At 41.2% G+C, this 25,170-nt stretch overlaps 1 protein-coding gene across 7 annotated transcripts in view; it reads left to right on the top strand.

Moving 5' to 3' along the window:
• The window catches only part of LOC111151634 (BRCA1, DNA repair associated), a 63,268-nt gene that overhangs the window by 7,636 nt on the left and 30,462 nt on the right, over positions 1-25,170 (top strand). For 3 of the 7 annotated variants that reach the window (XM_022509751.1, XM_022509749.1, XM_022509752.1), the window contains exons 2-10: positions 662-715; positions 10,989-11,066; positions 12,427-12,515; positions 13,091-13,230; positions 14,685-14,790; positions 15,798-15,843; positions 16,997-17,073; positions 18,125-21,568; positions 21,967-22,055. In XM_022509751.1, the coding sequence (XP_022365459.1) occupies positions 662-715; positions 10,989-11,066; positions 12,427-12,515; positions 13,091-13,230; positions 14,685-14,790; positions 15,798-15,843; positions 16,997-17,073; positions 18,125-21,568; positions 21,967-22,055 (4,123 nt within the window). Of the gene's footprint in view, positions 1-661; positions 716-10,988; positions 11,067-12,426; positions 12,516-13,090; positions 13,231-14,684; positions 14,791-15,797; positions 15,844-16,996; positions 17,074-18,124; positions 21,569-21,966; positions 22,056-25,170 lie in introns of those variants that run through there. The other 4 variants (XM_022509755.1, XM_022509754.1, XM_022509750.1 and 1 more) reach the window with 3 other exon arrangements.

The raw sequence follows: 25,170 nt of genomic DNA, 5'->3' as shown, positions 1-25,170 counted from the left end.
GAAATTTAAAATAAAAAGGCACTCACGCAAAAAAAAAAAAAAAGAAAGAAAAAGAAAGAAAGAAGGTGCTGTGAGATGACCCAAAAGAAATACAAGAAGTTTGTTATCTTCATGGAGCTTAAAGTTTAGTTAAGGTATAGGATGTTCCCCACAAATTTAGCTTGAAAAATATATCAGTGAAAACAAATAGTAGATTAATGTCAGCCAATTTTTTAAAAAGATTTTATTCATTTATTTGACAGAGAGAACATAAGTAGGGGGAGTGGCAGGCAGAGGGAGAGGGAGAAGCAGGCTCCCCACAGAGCAGGGACCCTGATATGGGACTCCATCCCAGGACCCTGGGACCATGACCCGAGCCGAAGGCAGTCACTTAACCAACTGAACCATCCAGGTGCACCTCAGCCAATCTTTTAAATGCTAAAAATAAAGAGAGTATGGAAAAGAGTAATATATTCTGTTTTGAGGTTTGAAAGCTCAGAAATGTAAGGATCATATTCTCTGCTGTATTTTAGCAGACATTTAATATTTATTAAGTGAACTTAAAGACTTACCTTGACTCAATTATAGCAGCTTAAAATTGCACTTCTTTATCAAGAATTTATTTATATTGAAATGAATTATTGAGCCTTCTTTCTTTTTTTTTTTCCCCCTATCCTTCTAGTCTGGAGTTGATCAAAGAGCCTGTTTCCACAAAGTGTGATCACATATTTTGCAAGTAAGTTTGAATGTTTCATGTGGCTCCATTATGTCGCTTTTTTGCTTATTCTTCACAACACAGGAAATACCTAACTTTATAGAAGCTTTAGCTTAAGTGAAAGTTAAGCGTAAAAGAAAGAAAAAAAGAAAAATCTAACTTTGTTTCACTCCGGCTAGGAGTACTTAGAAAACCTTTGGAAGTTGGTCGTAACCATAGTTGCTGGGAAAATACTGGCACATTTATCTAGTGGGATATGAAATCATTCTGAAGTGCTGTTTGTGTTTGCGGCCGAGGTAAAAGCAGATTGCCAGCGATTGTGCAATAAGCAATGTCCCAGGTTCTCCTTTCTGTTATTTCTGTTTGTCACTCTGCTTTCTCCCTTCTGAGGTTCATTGTTTGCCTGCTTCATAATCCTTGTGAAGATAGGAAAGGATCTGATATCAGTTTATATCTAGGCTGAAATTAATTCATACCAATGATTCAAGTTATATTTACAGTTTTAAGGATCTTCCTTTTTGAAAATGTTCCTTGATGAAAGAATTCGGGAAAACATTTGGTAGGTGATTTGGTGGAACAAGGGAATTCTTTCTCTCCTCGTTGTAAAGCTGTGATTGACACTTGCTCTGAATGCCAACTAATTTGTTTTTAGATATTTTTCCTTTTTAAATCGGAAACCGTGTCTGTGGTAATGAGTTTACCATCACAAAAGGTTATATGATGGCAGAACCTATTTCCGTTCTGCCCCCTAGCCACTGCCTCTCCCTTCCCTCCATCTCTGCACCCAAAGTGAAGCTCAGATTTCCAACCCTGAGATCAAGAGTTGCATGCTCTACTAACTGAACCAGCCAGGTGCCCCCTCAGGAATTTTTTTTCTTTTTAAGGAATTTTTCAATTCAGGCATTCTTTTTTTTTTTTCTTAAGATTTTATTTATTTATTTGACAGAGATCACAAGCAGGCAGAGAGACAGGCAGAGAGAGGGGGTGGGAAGCAGGCTCTCTGCTGAGCGGAGAGCCCGATGTGGTGCTCGATCCCAGCACCTTGGGATCATGACCTGAGCTGAAGGCAGAGACTTTAACCGACTGAGCCACCCAGGTGCCCCTAATTAAGGCGTTTTTTTTTTTTTTTTAAAGATTTTATTTATTTATTTGTCAGAGAGAGAGAGAGAGAGAGAGAGAGAGCGAGCAAGCACACGCAGACAGAACAGCAGGCAGAGGCAGAGGGAGAAGCAGGCTCCCCGATGAGCAAGGAGCCCAATGCGGGACTCGATCCCAGGACGCTGGGATCATGACCTGAGCCGAAGGCAGCTGCTTAACCAACTGAGCCACCCAGGCGTCCCTAATTAAGGCATTCTTAATTTGGGATTTGTGAATGGTTTTCATAAATGTCCTAGGATTATATTTGGTTTTAAACGTAATTGTATTTTTTTTAAAAGATTTTATCTATTTGACAGAGAGAGATATCACAAGTAGGCAGAGAGGCAGTCAGAGAGAGGGGGGGAAGCAGGCTTCCTGCTGAGCAGAGAAGCTCGATCCCAGGACCCTGAGATCATGACCTGAGCCGAAGGCAGAGGCTTAACCCATTGAGTCACCCAGGTGTCCATTAAATGTAATTGTATTAGGAGCTATAGTCATGTGCAGTTTCCTGGGAAAGACAGTCCATAATTTTCATCAGATTCTTAGAGTGTTTCCATAACCTAAAAAACGTGAAGAGCTTCTGTGATAAGGATAATGAGGGCTGGCTAAAGCTGAAGGAAACCTGTTTCCCCTGGAGGGATATCCGAACGCTAGCTGGCCCCTTCTCTTGCCTGAGTTCTACTTTATTCTTCCCATTTGTCTGTCCCAATAAGGATCCAGAGCCCATTCCCACTGCCTCTCACCCCTTTCCCATGCCACCCCACTGTCCTAGATCTGCTCCCACGAGTTTCCTTCTGATTCCTGAGGCCCTTCTCCCCGTCAGGTGCCAGACCGCACAGCTTTATCACTCTGCTTTAAGAATTTTTAGTTTTGTGGCCCCTGGAGGGAAGCTTCTCAAACTATTGTGGTGTAGAACTGGTTTCTTTGAGATTGATACTTTTGTAAAACAAAATTTAAAAGTCCCAGTACTGGGATACCTGGGTGGCTCAGTTGGTTGGGGGTCTGCCTTCAGCTCAGGTCGTGATCCTGGTGGTCCTGGGATCAAACCCTGCATCTGGCTCCCTGCTCAGTGGGGAGTCTGCTTCTCCCTCTGCCTGCTGTTGCCCCTGCTTGTGCTCTCTTTCTGGCTCTGCTCTCTCTCTCAAATAAATAAAATCTTTTAGGGGCATCTGGGTGGCTCAGTCAGTTAAGCGGCTGCCTTCGGATTGAGGCCCACATCGGGCTCCCTGCTCCGCGGGGAGTCTGCTTCTCCCTCTCCCTCCACCTGCCACTCCCCTTGCTTGTGCTGTCTCAATCTCTGTCAAATAAATAAATAACATCTTTTTTTTAAAAAAAACCTTTAAAAAATAAATAAAAGACCCAGTATTTAAAAAGTTATAGATAGATGAAAATTAACCTTTTAAATGCTGGACTTTCACTGTTTCTTCATGAGAATCTTTCTGAAATGTACTGTATGCGTTCCTGTCACCTTGAGTAATGAATACATAATATTATAGTGAGTAAAGAAGAGATTACATTGTGAACATTCATTACTTTGAGAGCTTGTGGAAGAAGGAAATTATAGGTAGAGTAAATAATATGAGCAAAGGTATGAAGAGAAGAAAGTAAACTCTCCAGGGAAAAGAAACTAACTTTGCAAATAGGTGTAAGAGTAGTGTTGGGGGGCGCCTGGGTGGCTCAGTTGGTTGAGTGTCTGACCTTGGCTGTGGTTGTGATCTCCGCAATCCAGGCAAGTGATGAGTCAGTGTCAGGGAGGTTTGACGGCTAGAGACATTAAGATCATGGTATCAGTGAATTCTGGAATTTAGCAATGGGTTGGTACATCAGAGATGTAGAAATAGGCAAGACATGGAAAATCTAGCAAATAGATTGAACATAGTCTCTCAGGAGTCTAGGAGCAAAAATGAACACAAGTGTAGGGTGGTGGTTATAAGGGAAGAGTCGTGGCAGGGATCCAGCCATAGGAGGCTGAGGGTTAGGGTTAAGATTCCTGTCCCTAAGAAACAAGAACATTGACCCATGAGGCTGGGATACTGGGCAAGGAACTTAGGCACTATCTTCAGGATGAAGAGCTCAAGACAGATTCTTAATCATTGGGACTAAATACAAACTAGAGGTTTGCTCGAGAAGATAGAGCTCTAATATCGAAACTGACAAGGTTTGGTGGGACCAGCAACACAGTGGATGCTGAGGTGCTAAGTTATGGAGCTCTCAAGGTCTTTATTTCCTTTAACTAAGGCCTGCATTGGTTCATGATCTGTTGGCAGGAATCCAGGGCACCCCCATTGTAATGAAAGGAAGCCAAAAGTCATCCTGCCTTTATTTTGCCCAGACTTAGAACTATTAATTTATTGCTTCCTGCCAGGATAGATTTGGATCAACAGCTCAAAATTAGATGAGTTTCCATAACATTGTTAATCTGCTCCGGGTACAGACGTGCCCAGAAATGAGTACTCTAAACGTCCCCCCAAATTAGTTTGTGTCACTGTGATTTTACTGTTTTCTTATCAGCTTTAAAAATCTGACTCCACTCTTTAGAAAACATACTACATTGGCTTTAAAAATATATTGTCTTTCCCTAAGCATTGGGCTTTAGAAATTGAAGAGGCTAAAACCTTGGGATGCCTGGCTGGCACGTGACTCTTGGTCTTGGGGTTATGAGTTTGAGCCCCACACTGGGTGTGGGGATTAAAAAAAAAAATACAATCTTCGGGACGCATGGGTGACTTGGTCAATTAAGCATCTGCCTCTGGCTCAGGTCATAATCTTAAGGTCCTGGGATCGAGCTCCACATCAAGCTACCTGCTCAGCGGGGAGTCTGCTTCTCCCTCTGCCTACCACTCCTGCTTGTGCCCTCACATGCACATGCTTTCTCTCTGACAAAAAAAAAAAAAAAAAAAAAAAGACGACTCAGACATTTTTACTGAGAACCTCATGTAGAACTTATATATGTGTGTGTTCTCATTTGATTGGCGTATCACATGTATTCCTCAGAGCTCGGGAACAGAATTTAACAAATCTTCTCAGCCTTGAATGATATACCAATGTTCCATTGATCTGTGGGTACTTTCCTTATCTTAGTCTTTTCAAGTCATGTACAAGTTCATTTTCTTTTTTGAGTTTAGTAAATAACCTTGAGGCACCTGTTCTTTTTCTAGCATAAGGAAAGATTGGAACCTATATTTTGGTTGATTTCTACTTACCTAATTCCCCTGCATTATTTGTGTAATTATTGTACAGGCTACAACACTCTGTAATGTAGCTTGTCCCTCTTGGCTTAGTTGCTCTATGCTGCAATATTCTATTTGGGAGATTCCCTCCTTTTCCCTCCCATGAACTGTGTAATTATACCATTTGCCAGTGTAATGCACTGATGCCTCCTAGGGCCATTGTAGTAGCATATGGGTAGGATTTGCATCTTTTCAAGGAGTGGTAGCCTCATCTGTGGCTCTTTAAAGGGGATTACATACGATGCAGGTAGCTTTTTTTTTTTTTTTTTTTTAATTAACATAAAATGTATTATTAGCCCCAGGGGTACAGGTCTGTGAATCGCCAGGTTTACACACTTCACAACACTCACCATAGCACATACCTTCTCCAATGTCCATAACCCTACCACCCTCTCCCTCCCCCCTGCCCCCAGCAACCCTCAGTTTGTTTTGTGAGATTAGGAGTCTCTTATGGTTTGTCTCCCTTCTGATCCCATCTTATTTCATTTATTCTTTTCCTACCCCCTAAACTCCCCACGTTGCCTCTCAACTTCCTTATATCAGGGAGATCATATGATAATTGTCTTTCTCTAATCGACTTATTTCGCTAAGCATAATACCCTCTAGTTCCATCCACGTCATCACAAATGGCAAGATTTCTTTCTTTTGATGGCTGCATAGTATTCCATTGTACATATACCACATCTTCTTTATCCATTCATCTGTTGATGGACATCTAGGTTCTTTCCATAGTTTGGCTATTGTGGACATTGCTGCTATAAACATTTGGGTGCACGTGCCCCTTCGGATCACTACATTTGTATCTCTCTCTCTTTTTTTTTTGACACAGAGAGAGATCACATGTAGGCAGAGAAGCAGGCAGAGAGAGACAGGGGAAGTAGGCTCCCTGCTGAGCAGAGAGCCCGATGTGGGACTTGATCCTAGGACCCTGAGATCATGACCTGAGCTGAAGATAGAGGCTTAACCCACTGAGCCACCCAGGCGCCCACTACATTTGTATCTTTAGGTTAAATACCCAATAGTGCAATTGCTGGGTCATAGGGTAGCTCTATTTTCAATTTTTTGAAGAACCTCCATGCTGTTTTCCAGAGTGGTTGCACCAGCTTGCATTCCCAAACAGTGTAAGGAGGGTTCCCCTTTCTCCACATCCTCTCCAGCATCTGTCATTTCCTGACTTGTTAATTTTAGTCATGCTGTCTGGTGTGAGGTGGTATCTCATTGTGGTTTTGATTTGTATTTCCCTGATGCTGAGTGATGTTGAGCACTTTTTCATGTGTCTGATGGCCATCTGGATGTCTTCTTTGCAGAAATGTCTGTTCATATCCTTTGCCCATTTCTGGGTTGGATTATTTGTTCTTTGGGTGTTGAGTTTGATAAGGTTGCAGGTAGCTTGTTGATACCCCTTTCCTCTACACTATAGAATTGTTGTTGAGCACAGCACGGTCATGGAGCATCTGTACAGGTGAAGAAGAAACCTAGTCTCCTTGACTGTTCCTAGGGCCCGTCTGTACTGTCAAATGAAGACAATACAGCAGGGTTGTTGTGTAGAGTAAGAGAAGGCACTGTGTGTTTGGGAACATGGTCAGTAAAAAGTGCTCTCTGCATCTGCTGGCTTAACCATTCCTGCTGCCTTTTCAACTCCCTTTTTTCTTTAATGGTCCTTTCACTGCCAATGTCTGCTCCCTTCCCCAGTCACCTCCCTTACCAGAATATTCTGTTCTTTATGATGGCAGGGATTTTATTTTGCCTTTTGCTGAATCCCCTGCATCTAGAACAGTACTGGACATGTAGTAAAGATTGGTGGTATGAGTGAATCCCTGCTCATAATGAGTGTCCCTGCAGCTGTCACTACTGCTCTCTTCCCTTTTCCCCTTAATACTTGTCTTTTCTCTGAATCTTCTGTCTTCTTCCTAAGGGAATTTTGATCTTCATAGATACCATCAGTCAGTAGAAATAGTATTTTTTTTTTAAGGAAGCAGACGTATGAGAATATGTTGCATGTGTCCTTCATGTCTTCCTAGCCATATTTGCTGTCTGAGGTAACCACCAAAATTGTTTTCCACCCAGAGATGCTCTGAGAGCCCACCTGTCCCAGAAGGCTGGAGCCTTCCTCATTTTTTAGACTTCTAGTGAGGTGACTTGGTTTTATGCCAACTATCACGACACACATTGTGAATATGAAAATGAGTGCATTTTCTCCCTGCCTTGAGCTTTTTTTTTTTACAATTTTATTGAAATATAATTTACATGCTATAAAATTCACCCATTTTAAGTGTACAGTTCAGGGTTGTGGGTTTTTGTTTTTGTTTTTGAGGGTTTTTTTCCATATATTCATAATTGTGCAACCATCACTGCAATCTATGTTTAGAATTTTTTTTTTTATTCATTTATTTGACAGACAGATATCACAAGTAGGCAGAGAGGCAGGCAGAGGCAGAGGGAGAAGCAGGCTCCCTGCCGAGCAAGGAGCCCGATATGGGACTCGATCCCAGGACTCTGGGATCATGACCCGAGCCGAAGGCAGCCGCTCAACCAACTGAGCCACCCAGGCGTCCCAGAATTTTTTTTTTTTTTAAAGATTTTATTTATTTATGCATTTGACAGAGAGAGATCACAAGCAGGCAGAGAGGCAGGCAGAGAGAGAGGAGGAAGCAGGCCCCTGCTGAGCAGAGAGCCCGACGTGGGGCTCGATCCCAGGACCCTGAGATTATGACCTAGGCCAAAGGCAGCGGCTTAACCCACTGAGCCACCCAGGCGCCCCATATGTTTACAATTTTTTTTTAAATATTTTATTTATTTGAGAGAGAGTGAGTGAGTGAGAGAGAGCACCTAAGGGAGGAAGGTCAGAGAGAGAAGCAGACTCCCCACTGAGCAAGGAGCCTGACTCAGGGCTTGATCCTCAGACTCTGGGAACATGACCTGAGCTGAAGGCAGATGCCTCATTGACTGAGCCATCCAGGCACCCCACGTTTAGAACATTTTCATCACCCCCCAAAAGAAACCCTGTACCCATTAGTAGCTACTCCCCATTCCCCTTCCATCTCCTCTTTTGCAACCATAAATCTACTTTTTGTCTCTATAGATTTGTCTATTCTGGGTATTTAATATGAGTGGAATCATATAACGTATGACCTTTTGTGTCTGACTTCTTTCACCGAACATGATGTTTTCAAAGTTCATATTGTGGCATATCAATACTTCTTTTTTGTGGCCGAATAATATTTCACTGTGTGGATATACCACATTTTGTCTCTTCATTCAGTAGTTGATGGACATTTGGATTGTTTTTGGCTATAATGGGTAATGCTGCTGTGAACATTTGTGTACAAGTTTTGTGTGGACTTATGCTTTCATTTCTCCTGGGAAGAAACTTTAGGAGCAGACTTCCAGAGTCATATGGTAACTCTGTATTTAACTTTTTGAGGAACTGCCGAACTGTTTTCCAAAGTAGCTGCGTTGTTTTATATTCCCACCGGCAATGAATGAGGATTTCAGTTTCTCCACATCTTCTGCAACACGTATTTTTTTAAATTATTTTTTAAAGATTTTATTTATTTATTTCAGATAGAGAGAGAGCATGCGCGCACAAGCCAGGAAGAGGGGCAAAGAGAGAAGCAGGTTCCCTGCTGAGCAGGGAGCCCAATGCAGGGCTCCATCCCAGGACTCTGGGATCATGACCTGAGCCAAAAGTAGATGCTCAACCGCTGAGCCACCCAGCCATCCCTGCAATACATATTTTTAATTATGGCCATCCTAGTAGATGTAAAGTAGCATCTCATCATGGCTTTGGTTTGCATTTTCCTAATGGCTAATAATATTGGACATCTTTTATGTGCTTATTGACCATTTGTACATCTCCTTTGGAGAAAATTCAAATCCTTTGCCTATTTTAGCTGGTTTATTTCTCTTTTTATTATTGAGTTGTAAGAGTTATTTATATATGCTGGATATAAGTCTCTTACCAGGTATATGATTTGCAAATATTTTCTCCCTTTCTGTGGATTGGCCCTTTCCTTCCTTCCTTCTTTTCTTTCTTTTTTTCTTTTTAAAAATTTTTATTTATTTGAGAGAGAGAGAGTGAGCACGAGTCGGGGAGGTAAGGAGGAGCAGAGGGAGAGGGAGAAGCAGACTCCCTGCTAAACAGGGAACCTTACACAGGGCTCGATCTCAGGACCCTGAGATCATGACCTGAGCCGAAGGCAGACGTTTAACCAACTGAACTACCCAGGCTCCCCCTGGCCTTCACTTTCTTCATGATATTATTTGTAGCACAGAAGTTCTTAAGTTTGATTTAGTTCAGAGGCACCTGGGTGGCTTCAATGTATTAATGTATCTATTTTTTCCTTTGGTTATTTGTGTATTTAAGAAATCGTTACTTGAGCGCCTGGGTGTCTCAGTGGGTTAAGCCTCTGCCTTTGGCTCAGGTCATGATCTCAGGGTCCTGGGATCAAGCCCCACATCGGGCTCCCTGCTCAGCAGGAAGCCTGCTTCTCCCTCTCCCACTCCTCTAGCTTGTGTTCCCTCTCTCGCTGTGTCTCTCTCTGTCAAATAAGTAAAAATAAAAATCTTTAATTAAAAAAAATTTTTATTTATTTTTTTGACAGAGAGCATGTCAGTTGCTTGATGGAAAAGTCCTACAACTGGGTTGTGGGGATCATTATACAACTCCATCAAGTTACTAAAAGTCATTGAACTGTATACTCACAAATGAGGAGGAGCATGGTGCTACTTTTTAAAACCTGTTACCTAAACAAATAAAATCTTTAAAAAAAAGGGGCGCCTGGGTGGCTCAGTGGGTTAAAAGCCTCTGCCTTGGGCTCAGGTCATGATCCCACGGTCCTGGGATCAAGCCCCACATCGGGCTCTCTGCTCAGCGGGGAGCCTGCTTCCCCCTCTTTCTCTGCCTGCCTCTCTGCCTACTTGTGATCTATTTCTCTTTCTCTCTCTCTCTCTCTCGCTCTCTGTCAAATAAATAAATAAATAAATAAATATATTTTTAAGATTTTATTTATTTATTTGACAGAGTATTTATTTATTTGACAGAGATCACAAGCAGGCAGAGAGGCAGGCAGAGAGAGAGGAAGGGAAGCAGTCTCCCCGCTGAGCAGAGCTCCAGACGTGGGGCTTGATCCCAGGACCCTGGGATCATGACCCGAGCCGAAGGCAGGGGCTTTAATCCACTGAGCCACCCAGGCGCCCCATAAATAAATAATCTTAAAAAAATAAAAAAGAAAGAAATCATTGCTTAACCCAAGGTCAAATGGTTTATAGTTTTAGTTCTCACATTTAATTCTGTGATCCATTTTGAGTCAACTTCTTGGATTGTGTGTTAGGATTCTAGCTTCTTCGTTTTGCATGTGACTATTTGGTTGTCCCGGCACTATATTTGTTGGTACACTATTCTTTTTTTATTTAATTGTCTTGGTGCCATTGTTGAAAATCAATTGACCTCAGATAGATGGGTTTTTCTGTATTCTCCGTTCTGTTTCATCCATGTGTGTCTGTCCTTATGCCAACAACCACACTGTCTTGATTTACTGTAGCTTTGTAGTGATGTGCTGAGTTTTTAATTATAATCATTTTACTTAAACTATTTATCATTTATATCTCATTATTCAGCGGGAAATAATTATGAATCTATCATTAAATATGCCATATTGGCTTTTTAATAAGTTTTATTTGATCATAACAGTCAGCCATATGCATGTAAGTTCAGTTTTCATAGATCATTGCTTATGTAGTTTGGTTTTCTGCTTATCCAGCATCTAAAAACAATTAAAGCCACTGGTTGTAATTCACCTGCCATTACCTTTAAAATGGCTCTTAAGGGCAGTTGTGAGATTATCTTTTCATGGCTATTTGCCTTTTGAGTACTCTGTACCAAAAAAAAAGTAACTTGAATTGTTCTTTTCATTTATAATTTATAGATTTTGTATGCTGAAACTTCTCAACCAGAGGAAAGGACCTTCCAAGTGTCCTTTGTGTAAGAACGATATAACCAAAAGGTACTTAATTTGGGTAGTGATGGGAGGTTGGGCTCAACAGTAGGGAAAAGTAGAAATTCCTTCATAACAGAGCTGGTGCTCCTGTCAAACTATTCATCAGTAGAAAAATGTATAAATGAGTGTTGGGCTGACAGAGTAAATTATTTCTGAAGTCATTTTCTTGAAAGTTTTGTAGTAGGTCTGTCTCACAAAGGTATTAGCAATTCATTGCCTCTTTCTAATGCTTCTGAATGGCATAAAAACGTGCAGTCTTACCTAACGTGGGAATGTACCATTCTGCCCCGTTGTCTCTAGGTCCTGCTTTTCTTTTTCTTTCTTGCGCTTGTTTCTACTTAATTATACACACACAGTGTGTTTATACATTTTGGGTCCCTCCCACCAGGATATAAGTTCTCTTAGGACACTGACTTTTTCTATCTCCGTCAGTGCTGTTTTTCAATGTTTGCCACATGGCACTCACTTAGATATTTAAAGGAAATAATGAATTATATTGTCCTACAACTTTGCTAAACCAAAATTTCTCTTTGGACATTATCATCTATGATGTGGGAAACAAAGGCAGAAGAAAAATTACTAAACTTCCTTACTACATACAGCCCATTGACAAGTTCCTGAACCAGGCAGAGTGACGTTCTTCTAGGGACTCAACTGCTTCCATGTTGACACTTTGCTAAGGGCAAATGGCAATCTTAGCCTGATCCCCCAGGATGTTTTTAAGTCTACTTTAACATATAAAAATTCCTTTATCTCTACCCTCCAGGATCCATGTTGGCAATCATCTGCCAAGCATATGACCCACTGATATTCATCTGAAGAGTCTCATGACTAAGGTTTTATTAGACAGTAATAAAGGACCTTTTCCTTACAATCGCTAGCCCCCTTAAGGTCCTGGATACCTTGCTTCCAAAATTCCTTAGAGACTTACACTATCCCTAACCCCTTCCCAACTTGAAAGTGTATAATGGGCCATTACGTTACATTGAAGTAACATAGTCATCATTTCACAGAAATCCCTGAAAGCTCAAATTAGGAGGTTGGGTAGATGAGGTTCAGTTGTTAAGAATGGTAGGTTCTCTATGCAGTGAATTTATATCTACTATCGATTCAGAGTACAATATTTTAGATAGTTACAGGCTTTGGGTAGGCTTGAATGGCAAAAAAAAAAAATTTTATGAGAACAACCAGTCCTGCCACACAGTTTGTTTTGATGTTAGTGTAAGGTCACTAATAGCTCTTTTCTTGAATGTATTTTTACTGTTGCTACATCTGGCTTTTTGTTTACATATCTTTCCTTATTCTAGTGTCCTTAAAAAGTTGGTAATCCTTTGCTGAGTGTGTTTCTCAAACAATTTAATTTCAGAAGCCTGCAAGAAAGTACAAGATTTAGTCAACTAGTTGAAGAGCTGTTGAAAATCATCCATGCTTTTGAGCTTGACACAGGATTGCAGTGTAAGTGTTGCATAGCCCCAGGGGCCAGCACTCAAGTGGCTGTCCATTAAAACTCAGGAAGTTTTCACAGTTACTCTGTGAAGAGGCAATAACACCTTTTGGTCTAGGTTAATTTTAAGTCTTTATCTGTGATTTATTTTTAAAATCATTCCCACTGATCTCACACCTCATTTTCTAAGTTCTGAGATACACATTTTTCACAGTTTAGCATCTCCAAAGTTGGGAGCAATTTACCACCTGTGGTGTGCCATTGTTAATTTAGTATGTTTTCTCTCTAAGTGGCCCAGAAAATAATTGTGTGTCTTGCATCATTGGTACCTTGGATTTAATGAAGTATATTAATACACAAATATGTTAGTACTGAAGTAGGAAGAAAAAGATTAGAAATAATTTTGACAGTCTGTGTGTTTCCTAGGAGTAGACTTTCCAAAGTAGATTAAAAAAATGATAGGTAAGCTTTAATGCATTGTCTTGACAAACCAGAGAGCTCATATACAGGATTTCTTTTGGTTCTTTGATACAGTTACTGTATTGTTTTAAACTATAACAATAACATTTTCCTTTGTAATTCATAGTTGCAAACAGCTATAATTTTTCAAAAAAAGAAAATAACTCTCCTGAGCACCTAAAGGAGGAAGTTTCTATTATCCAAAGTATGGGCTATCGAAACCGTGCCAAAAGACTTCGACAGAGTGAACCTGAAAACCCCACCTTGGTAAAGCCATTTTCATTTATTCTGGTAACATCTCTTGACTGAGCATTTTGAATTAGTGAAGGTGCTAGATGCTCATGGATTTATATAAAAAGGCAGTAAACATGGGTTTGTAAATAGTTAACATGGACTTACATAAAAAAGCAGTAAACATAAAAAGTCAGAGCCACTTGGGTGGCTCAGTCGGTTAAGTGTCCGAATACTGGTTTCAGCTCAGGTCATGATCTGGGGTCATGGGATCAAGCCCCACATTGGACTCTGTGCTCAATGCAGAGTCTGCTTGAGATTCTCTCTCCCTTTCCCTCCTGCTTGATTGCTAATAAATAAATAAAATCTTTTTTTTTTTTTAATTTTAAAGATTTTTATTTCTTTATTTGACAGAAATCACAAGTAGGCAGAGAGAGAGGAAGGGAAGCAGGCTCCCCGCTGAGCAGGGAGCCCAATGCGGGGCTCGATCCCAGGACTCTGGGATCATGACCTGAGCTGAAGGCAGAGGCTTTAACCCACTGAGCCACCCAGGCACCCCAATAAATAAAACCTTTAAAAAAAATAAAAACTGCTTAAGAAAAAGGCAGTAAACAAGGTCAGATAGTAAATTAAGTGCTTGGTCAAGAGTTAGAAGAGCCAAGAGATGGTCCACGTACCTAGTGTGGGCAAGAGAGACCTTCTGGGTCCATCCCCTGCTTTAGTGCTTTTATCCATTCTGATGTTTGTCTAAAATAGCCTTGAGGTCACTGATAACTTTAAGATTTGAGCTTGCTAGTTTTTAAAATAATCACCTCACAGCAATTCTTCAGGCATGAGGAAGTATCTTCTAATTTATTTTCTTTGAAAAGTTGCCTGGGAAATAAAGTCGGTCTTTACCATTTGAAAATTGCTTCAACTTAAAAGGTGTAATTGTCAAAGAAAATGCAGTGATTTGCTATGTTATTACTTGCATATGAATGGATAATGCAGATCTTAAAAATAATAGTTCTCATCGTACCAGTATTCATTTTTCAGTAGATGTTGAAGGACTCAAAAAGAAGGAAAGCTTCATCAAAGTGATATTGGATTTTTAAATATTTTTTCCTGTACTGAATGTTCATAGGATTGCTGGGTTTTTATTCATAACCCTGTTATCAAATGTGATTAGAAATGTAAGCTAAATGATTCTCATTCCCTTTCTATACTATAATACAAAATATTAGCTTCAAAATACACTTTTCTTCAAAAAATTACATAGATAATACATATTCAGTTTAGAAACGTTTAAAACAACACAGAGAGGAAAAAATATTTAAACCACACATAATTCATATATTTTGAATTGTAGTTTGCCAAGTGTTTTTTCCAGTTGTCAGATTTTAGTTAGTTATAATAGTCTGGTTTGTCCATGGCCTGGAGTTTCTCTTCAAGAAAAGAAACACAGAGCTGGTTTCAACAATTGATTGATCATTCTTTACTGTACTGCTTAGCAGGAAACCAGTCTTAGTGTCCAACTCTCTGACCTTGGAATTGTGAGATCTCTAAGGACAAAGCAGCAGATACAGCCTCAGAATAAGTCTGTCTACATTGAATTGGGTAAGAGACACAGATTTTGTAAGTTTAGAATGATAGTTGCTAGATTGTGGTCTTACAGTTATACCAAAAGCCTCATAATTTATACAATGTCAGGGAAATTTGGGAAGTGGAAATAAAGTAATTTTATTTTCCTAGCCTTATGGTGTGTTACAAATAGTGTAAACGACGTAGCACTCACCGCTTTGTAAAACAAGACCCTTATTTTATAAAGAGAGCAAAAGGAAGTGTGTCTTGATTATAACGTGTAAACATGCTTTGGGAGGATGGAGAGTAGGGATAAGAAATAACATGATGGGATGGCCACAGCATTTGAAGGGATCCGGGATACATTGTACTAGACTAGGAAGACTTTTTTTTTTTTTAAAGGAAGACTTTTAAGAAGACCTGAGCTCAGTTCAAACAGGTCTCTCTAATTGTCTTACCTGTTAGAATGCATTTATAATTGGGAAGAGTGACCTTCTTTGGGCTCCCAAGCACCACCATATGTCTACCATAGCACTTACCAGATTCTCTTGAAATTACCTATATGTTTTTTCCCTGCTTGAAGATCATTAAGTCCCGAGACAACAGGTGTTGTCATAAAAATAGTATTTAGGAGAACTCACCGACGTCCAGACCCTGTTGGGACTTACTTGCGTAACTCATGTAAGATGCACGGCAACCCCCTGAGGTTGTTAATATTATTGTACTTATTTTGCCCATGAGCAAATAGAGGCACCCGGTGGTTAAGACATTTTGTCGAGATAACAAAGATAGCAAAGATAGCAAGTGGCAGAGCTGTAATTCAAACTTGGGAATTCTGGCATCAGAGCCCGTGCTTGTAACCACGTCTCTGTGTTACCTGCCATGTTTCATCGTGTCTGCAGATTTTATACATAGTGTGCGGTAATATTTCTTGAATGAATATCTGTTGTGCAACAAGTACATTTCATGACTTTAACCCTTACAGTAAAAATCCTTTCAGTAAAAATCCTTTTACTGATTTGTTATCTGGGGAATTTTTTTAGGATCTGATTCTTCTGAAGATACAGTTAATAAGGCAAGTTACTGCAGGTGAGTTAAAGAGAGCCTTTGTCTGTGAAGTTGGCATTTTTGTATTTAGTTAATAAATATTAAGGATTGGTATTTAGGTTAGAATCATGGCATTGGAATAGACCTTAGAGGTCGTTTACTTTTTATAGGTGAGACAACATGTCTTAGTGGAGTCCAGAAGAGTATAAACAGAGTTCTGCTCAGACTTGCTTCCAGCAGATGGTTGTGTCTAACTTAGTTCCTCGTGCACAGTAGTATTTTGGCTCATGAAAATATTAAAGGACTTCATTTTCAATTATTTTTCTGTTCCTTAATTCCATCTATCTCTCAAGCTTTGTCTACATGAATTATACAATGATCTGTTATCCACCCATCCCCCAACTGGGTTACCTGTCAAATTGCTTTCCTTAGGAATGATTGCTTGACCCTAAAATCTGTGATGGCTTGTCTGAACTATGCTGGTACCATTGCCAGTCAGATCTTGTTTGCAAATGACTTTTTCCTCATCTCTCATTGGGAGGAAATGTTTTTTAGCTGGAAGGGAAGCACAGAGGCTGTGTTGCATTCTGTTGTAATGTCCGCTCTATCCCAGTGCTCCTTTTAAGTGTCTTTGCTCTTGCTTTCTCATTAAGATACACTTTTATTTATTTATTTTTTAAAGATTTTATTTATTCATTTGACAGACAGATCACAAGTAGGCAGAGAGGCAGGCGGAGGGTGGGGGGAGCAGGCTCCCTGCTGAACAGAGAGTCCGATGCAGGGCTCGATCCCAGGACCCTGGGATCATGACCTGAGCTGAAGGCAGAGGCTTTAACCCACTGAGCCACCCAGGCTCCCCTAAGATACACTTTTAAATTATGTTGAGTTTTTTCCTTTACTATCTTTGGGCTATTGTTTGTCTACCATTTAAATTTTAATTCTCTTTTGCTCATCCATAAAGCAATGTATCTGTGTGACTCCGCTGATTTTTATGATTGTTTCTCCTCAGTCTTTGACCGTTTGATTTTGGCTGGAAGTTACTAAAGCAGAGTGCAAATTTCAGAAAGTGAATCAAATTGATCAACTTACTGCAGTCATACCTAGAGGAGCTGAAATACTTGATCTTGCTTATTTGACAACTCTGTGAGCGTAAAACTAGTGTTTTCTCATTGAAGTTTCTGTCTTTTCTCTGTAGTGTGGGAGATGACGAGTTGTTACAAATCACCCCTCAAGGATCCAGGGCTGAAGCCAGTTTGAATTCTGCAAAAAGGGGTAATGACAAGTCTTCCCAACTTAACAGGCACTGAAGAGAGAATGGGTAGATTCTATACCGTAATCAGATTATTCTGAAGCACATTTGGGACATTTATAATTCACAGCATCTCTTTGCAGAGTTAAAATGTTTTTCTCAAATGTCATGATACAGGCTGATCTGTTTCAATGGCACGAGGCTGATGTGATTATAATAGTACCCTGTGTAACTGGTTGTTACCTTTTACATTTAATTGATGTGTTTGTGTTTTATCTTTTATACACTAGTATTTATTTATTTATTTATTTATTTAATATTTTTTATTTATTCATTTGACAGAGATTACAAGTAGACAGAGAGGCAGACAGAGAGAGAGAGGGAGGGGGAAGCAGGCTCTCTGCTGAGCAGAGAGCCCGATGCGGGGCTCGATCCCAGAACGCCGAGATCATGACCTGAGCCGAAGGCAGAGGCTTTAACCCACTGAGCCACCCAGGCGCCCCTATTTATTTTTTTTTTTTAATTTTTTTTTAAAAGATTTTATTTATTTATTTGACAGAGAGAGATCACAAGCAGGCAGAGAGACAGGCAGAGAGAGAGGAGGAAGCAGGCTCCCTGCTGAGCAGAGAGCCCAATGCGGGGCTCAATCCCAGGACTCTGAGATCATGACCTGAGCCGAAGGCAGCGGCTTAACCCACTGAGCCACCCAGGCGCCCCTATACACTAGTATTTAAATATAGGGAATATGAGTCTGAAGATAGAATGGAGTGCTGTATAGCTCATTCCCAGTCTGCTTTTAGTCCACTGTCAGAGGTTAGGGAAATAGGAGGTGTAGTTTATCAACAGGGAGAATTCTGAAATTAAGTATTTGGGGTGGAAATAATGAGAATCTAGATAAATAGGAATTCTGTGAAAGTGCATGAGCTACATCTTTTGTATACTTGGTGGTTGATGAGGTCAGGTTCTCTAAAAATAGCCATGTATTTTATTTCCACCCCCAAGTTGTATTAAGTGTACATGTTTCTTCATGATAGTTCAGTTTTTAAGCACCTTGTTGTTTTTGTATGCTTTCAGCTGCTTTTGAAATTTCTGAGGACATAACAAATAGTGAACGCCATCAATCCGATAATAAAGATTTGACCACCACTGAGAAGCATGCAACTGAGAAGCATCCAGAAAAGTATCAGGGTATTTCTGTTTCAAACTTGCATGTGGAGCCATGTGGCACAAATACTCATGCCAGCTCATTACAGCATGAGAACAGCAGTTTATTACTCACTAAAGACAGAATGAATGTAGAAAAGGCTGAATTCTGTAATAAAAGCAAACAGCCTTCCTTAGCAAGGAGCCAACAGAGCAGATGGGCCGAAAGTAAGGAAACATGTAATGATAGGCAGACTCCCAGCACAGAGAGAAAGGTACTTCTGAAAGCCGATCCCCTGCGTGGGAGAAGAGAACCGAAGAAGCAGAAACCTCTACGCTCTGACAGTCCTAGAGATTCCCAAGATGTTCCTTGGATAACACTGAATAGTAGCATACAGAAAGTGAATGAGTGGTTTTCCAGAAGCGATGAAATGTTAACTTCCGATGATGACTCACATGACGGGGGATCTGAATCGAAGACCGAAGTAGCTGGTGCAGTAGAAGTTCCAAATGAAGTGCACATATGCTCTGGTTCCTCTGAGAAAATAGACTTAATGGCCAGCGAGCCTCAGGATGCTCTGATACGTGAACGGGAAAGAGTCCACACCAAGTCAGTAGAGAGTAACATCGAAGATAAAATATTTGGGAAAACCTACCGGAGGAAGGCAAGCCTCCTTAACGTGAGCCACACGAGCGAAGATCTGCTTATAGGAGCGTGTGCTGTAGAACCTCAGACAGCGCAAGCTCATCCCCTCACGAGTAAAGCAAAGCGTAAAAGGAGAACTACAGCAGGCCTTCGTCCTGAGGATTTTATCAAGAAAGTAGATCTGGCCGTCGTTCCAAAGACTCCCGAAAAGCTAGTTGAGGGAACTGACCAACTCGAGCGAAGTGGTCACGTGACGAAGATTAGAAATAATAGTCCGGAGGATGAAATAAAAGGTGATTATGTTCAGACCGAGAAAAATGCTAACCCAACAGAATCCCTGGAAAAAGATTCTGCTTTCCGAAGCAGAGCTGAACCGATAAGCAGCAGTATAAGCAAGATGGAACTGGAATTAAATAGCTCCGGTTCAAAAGCCCTTAAGAAGAACAGGCTGCGGAGGAAGTCCTCCACCAGGCACGGCTGTGCGCTTGAATTCGTAGTCAGTCAAAATCCAAGCCCACCTGATCGCAACGAACTGCAGATCGATAGCTGTTCTAGCAGTGGGGAGATGAAGAAACAACCTGCGGACCAAATGCCAGTCAGACGCAGCAAAACGCTTCAGCTCCTGGAAGAGGAAGAACCTGCAGCTGGACCCAAGAAGGGCAGGAAGCCAGGCGAACAGATACATAAGAGATTTGCCAGTCATGCTTTTCCAGAGCTGAGTTTAACAAACGTACCTGGGTGTTTCGCTAACTGTTCAAGTTCTAATAAACCTCAAGAGTCTGTCCACCCTAGCCTCCGAAGAGAAGACATAGAAGAGAGCCGAAGAACGACTCAAGTGTCTGGTAGTACCAGAGATCCCAAAGAGCTGCTACTGAGTGGAGGAAGAGGCTTGCAAATTGAAAGATCTGTAGAGAATACCAGTGTTTCCTTGGTACCTGATACTGATTGTGGCACTCAGGACAGTATCTCATTACTGGAAGCTGACACCGTAAGGAAGGCAAAAACCACAGCAAATCAACGTGCGAGTCTGTGCACAGTAATTGAACACCCCAAGGAAACTATCCACAGTTGTTCTAAAGATACTAGAAACGACCCAGAGGGCTTTGCAGATCCACTGACATGCGAAGATAACCACACTCAGGAGACAAGCATAGAAATGGAAGAGAGTGAGCTCGATACACAGTATTTACGCAACACATTCAAGGTTTCAAACCGTCAGTCATTTGCTCTGTTTTCAAATCCAAGAGATCCAGAAAGCAACTGTGCAGTGGTCTGTGCCCACTCCAGGGCCTTAAGGAAACAAAGTCCAAAAGTCACTCCTGAATGTGGACAAAAAGAAGAGAATCAGGGAAGGCAAGAGTCTGAAATCAAGCATGCGCAGGCAGTTCCTGCAATGGCGGGCTTTTCTGCAGTTAGTCAGAAAGCTCAGAAGCCAGATGATTATGCCAAATGTAGCCTCAAAGAAGGCTCTAGCCTTTGTCAGTCATCTCAGTTCAGAGGCAAGGAAACTGAACTCCTTATTGCAAATAACCGTGGATTTTCCCAAAACCCTTATCATATACCACCACTTCCTCTCATCAGATCAGGTATTAAAACTCTATGTAACAAAGACCCATCAGAAGAAAGGTTTGAGCAGCATTCAATGTCACCAGAAAGAGCAGTGGGAAATGAAAGCGTCATTCAGAGTACAGTGAGCACAATTAGCCAAAATAACATTAGAGAAAGCTCGTTGAGAGAAGTCGGCTCAAGCAGTGTTAATGAAGTAGGTTCCAGTACGAACGAAGTAGGCTCTAGTACTAATGAAGTAATTTCCAGTGGAGAAAACATGCAGGCAGAACTAGGTAGAAACCGGGGACCTCAATTAAATGCTATGCTCAGGTTAGGTCTTATGCAACCTGAAGTCTGTAACCAAAGCCTTCCTGTAAGGAATTGTAAAGGTCCAGAAATGAAAAGGCAAGGAGAAAATGAAGGTATAGTTCTGTCTGTTAATGCAGATTTCTCCCCATGTCTAATTTCGGATAACCCCGAACAACCTATGGGAAGTAGTCATGCTTCTCAGGTTTGTTCAGAGACACCCGATGACCTTTTAAATGGTGACAAAATAAAGGGGAAAATCAGCTTTGCTGAAAGTGACGTTAAGGAAAGATCTGCTGTCTTTAGCAAAAATGTCCAGAAAGAAGAATTCAGAAGGAGCCCTAGCCCTTTAGACGATACACGTTTGGTTCAGGGTCAGCAAAGAGGGGCCAGGAAATTAGAGTCCTCAGAAGAGAACACGTCTAGTGAGGAGGAAGAGCTTCCCTGCTTCCAACACTTACTGTTTGGCAAAGTAGCCAACACACCTTCTCAGTCTACCAGTCACAATGCTGTTGACGCAGAGGGTCCGTCTAAGAAAACAGAGGAGAACCTAGACTCACAGAAGAGTAGTTTAAGTGACCTCAGTAACCGGGTACCATCAGCAAAGGCATCCCAGGAACATCACCTGAGTGAGGAAACGAGGTGTTCTGGTAGCTTATTCTCTTCACAGTGCAGTGCTTTGGAAGACTTGACCGTTAATACAAATACCCAGGATCCTTTCTTGATGTTTGATCCTCCTTCCGAACAAGTGAGGCATCAGTCTGAAAACCTGGACGCTCTGAGTGACAAGGAATTGGTTTCAGATGATGATGAAAGGGAACTTGGTCTGGAAGAAGATAATCACGAAGAAGAACAGAGTGTGGATTCGGACTTAGGTACTGGAACCAGGTTTTTGTGTTTGCCCCCGTCGGTATTCTAGAAATGAGCTAACTGTTGGTGCCTTGTAGGGGAGCACATTTTACAAGTTCCCAAGTGCAACTAAAGTCACTGCTTCTTAAACTTTACATATGTTCCTCTAAGGTGCCTTTCCTTAAAAGTGCTTTACCCAGCTGGCACATCTTCTCTGTTTGAATGAGATCTAATTGTTGGCTGACTTGTTTCTGGTTTGCTATTGTTATGATTTCCAAGAGGAAATCTGGGTGTCCCAAAACAAGGAGCGTAATCATTCTGCATAACACAAAAGTGAAGTTTGTCCTGCCAGTAGGAAGACGGGTACGGCAAGTTGTGGTATGTGCTGTTTTTACATGTGAAACTATTTTTATCATCATTTAAGGTGAAGTGGCATCCGGGTACCAGAGTGAAACAAGCTTCTCTGAAGACTGTTCGAGGTTGTCCTCTCAGAGTGATATTTTAACCACTCAGGTGAAAAGTTTGTGTGGGTGTGTACGTGTGTGTGTGTTGTGTCCTCTGCATTCAGTAGCGTGCACCCCACATTCTGACATTTGCTTGTATCATCCTTTTTTATTTTTTTTAAAGATTTTATTTATTTATTTGACAGAGATCACAAGTAGGTGGGGGGGGGGGGGAAGCAGGCTCCCCACTGAGCAGAGAGCCCAATGCGGGGCTTGATCCCAGGACCCTGAGATCATGACCTGAGCCGAAGGCAGAGGCTTAACCCACTGAGCCACCCAGGCGCCCTGCTTGTATCATTCTTTAGAATCAATGGTCTAACTGTTGTATGTGGTGCCTCATCTCCTCAGAGTAGATTGTAAGCATCTGAACCGAACTCGTGCTGCCTTTCATTTCCCACTCACACACACATACACAGCAGCTGGCTGAGAACTCTCAATCCTGAATTTAATGAATAAGCTAAACCTTCAAAACCAATTCTCCCTATAGCGAAAAATATCTGTGAAAACACTACTGTACCAAAGAGAGGGGTATGGTTATTCTTGGGACCAAAGTGGAGCCTGCAGAGTTCTCTTTCTGCTGGAGACGATCCGCCTTTCGTTGCTTCGTGGAGATTTCTTTGTTCTTTCTCTTCTAAGCTGGTAGTAGTTTGTTCTTTGGTGCCTGTAAGTCCTCTTTTTTCTTTAAGAAAGAAAGTACACAATTTTACTTCCTGTATTTCGTGGTCAAGACAATATTGGGGTTACTTACGAATGGGATAAGAGCCTTGTCATATCTTATGGCATTTGATAACATGAATGTTTTAGTACTGCAGAGGGAATAGTCTCAGAAAAGCACTCTATCTCAGCATTTTTAAAAAAAATATTTTATTTATTTATTTGACAGAGAGAGACACAGTAAGAGAGGGAACACAGGCAGGGGAGTGGAAGAGGGAGAAGCAGGCTTCCCACTGAGCAGGGAGCCCATTGCAGGGCTTGATCCCAGGACCCGGGGGTCATGACCTGAGCTGAAGGCAGCCTCTTAATGACTGAGCCACCCAGGCGCCCCATCATCTATCCCAGCATTTAAAGATTAACACCAACATCTTCACAGAACGGGTAATAGTAGTTGACCTTGGAGTGGGAAAATAGAAGACTGGGAGGAGAAAGAGGAAGCCCTACTTTCTCTGAATATCCTTTTGTGCCTTGAATTTTATACCATGTGGATTACCCAGTAATAATTACTATTAACTTATTACAGTTTTTCATTCTTCCTCATATAGGTGCACAAAGGCCTTATTTTTTAAAAAAATATTTATATCAGGGGCGCTTGGGTGGCTCAGTGGGTTAAGCCTCTGCCTTGGGCTCAGGTCATGATCTCAGGATCCTGGGATCGAACTCCGCATCGGCCTCTCTCCTCAGCGGGGAGCCTGCTTCCCCCTTTCTCTCTGCCTGCCTCTCTGCCTACTTGTGATCTCTCTCTCTCTCTCCATCAAATAAATAAGTAATCTTTAAAAAGAAAAAGAAAACTCACTTTAAAAAAAAAAAGTATATATATATACATATATATATATATATATATATGTATATTTATATCAGGGCGCCTGGGTGGCTCAGTCATGATCCCAGGGTCCTTGGATCGAGCCCTGCATTGGGCTCCGTACTCTGTGGGAAGCTTGCTTCTGCCTCTCCCACTCCCCCTGCTTGTGTTCCCTCTCTCACTCTGTCTCTCTGTCAAATAAATAAATAAAATCTTAAAAAAAATTTATATATCTCATACTCCATGTACTTACATTGTAATGTTGTTTTTTCTATTGCATTAAGTTTCCTCCCATGATTCATTTCTAATTAGTATACAGTATTCTGTCTTTTGGATAAGCCATGATTTTTTTTTTTAAGATTTTATTTATTTATTTGACACAGAGAAAGAGATCATAAGTAGGCAGAGAAGCAAGCAGAGAGAGAGGGAGAGGCAGGCCCCCCGCTGAGCATGGAGCCCGATGCAGAGCTCGATCCCAGGACCCTGGGATCATGACCCGAGCCGAAGGCAGAGGCTTAATCCACTGAGCCACCCAGGCACCCCCGGATAAGCCATGATTTTTATGACCTGTTGCTGAATATGAGGGTTACGTGCTAAGAGGCACAGTTTGCTATTATGTACAGCATACCTGTACATATCTTTTATCTGGTAATATCTTTAATTTTTTAAGTAATCTCTACACCCAATGTGGGGCTCAAACTCACAACCCCAAGATCAAGAGTTTCATGCTCTACTTACTGAGCCAACCAGGTGCCCCTATAGCAGTATCTCGATAGCTAAATATTTGCCCATGTTCCCAGTGCTTTCCTTAGTATAAATTCCTAGGACTGAAATGTTTGGTCTTTGATACATATTGTTAAATTGTTCTTCAGAAAGATTGAACAAATCTAAATTCTTCCAGCCCCCATGGTACTTAATGGTTCCCATTTCCCTGTACCTTTGCCAACACCAGGTGGTATCCAGTTTTTAAATCTTCTAATTCTTGGCATTGCTGTGAGGACTATAGAAAGAAAGGGCTTGTCTTCTGCTGCCCACAGAGCAGATTCCTTTAGGACTGAAACCTGCTGGAGTCAGGAGGAAACCTCTTCCGTACCTGAGTTGTCACCAGTGTTCTTCCCGCCTACAGGATTACCATGGTGACTGAATGAACAAAAAGACCAAGGAGGCCTTTTCTCTGCAACTCCTGTGATCCTTTCTGTGTGTGGACTTGGGGCTCTGTCGACCTTTCACCAATGCCTGTCACCTTTTTGTGCCTTGTGTTTTAAGGTTGTAGGTCCTGGTTTCTGATTCTGTCCAGCCTCCTTGTTTTTTATATTTCTGATCTTATTTGCAGAGATACGTCTGTTTGTTCAAGATGCATTCTGCAAATTGTTTTTAGCAAGCATCTACTCCAAAACAGACTTAAGGTCAGATTTCCTGGCTAACCTAAATCTAGAGTAGCACAGATGCAAAATGATTGAAGTAGGATATTTTCCCTCTATCTGTTTAATCAAACTAAGGAGAAGTATATGAGAGATAGAGAAATCCTAATTTGGTACCATTAGTATCTATTTTTTTATCAAAGACTGACTGATTATATTCATTCATTCATTTCTGCACTAAACATTTA

This window comes from Enhydra lutris, unplaced genomic scaffold, assembly GCF_002288905.1.
Source record: "Enhydra lutris kenyoni isolate GAN:26980312 unplaced genomic scaffold, ASM228890v2 scaffoldscaffold26, whole genome shotgun sequence".
NCBI classification, from domain to species: domain Eukaryota; kingdom Metazoa; phylum Chordata; class Mammalia; order Carnivora; family Mustelidae; genus Enhydra; species Enhydra lutris.
This window is presented reverse-complemented; position numbering and strand designations above follow the sequence as displayed.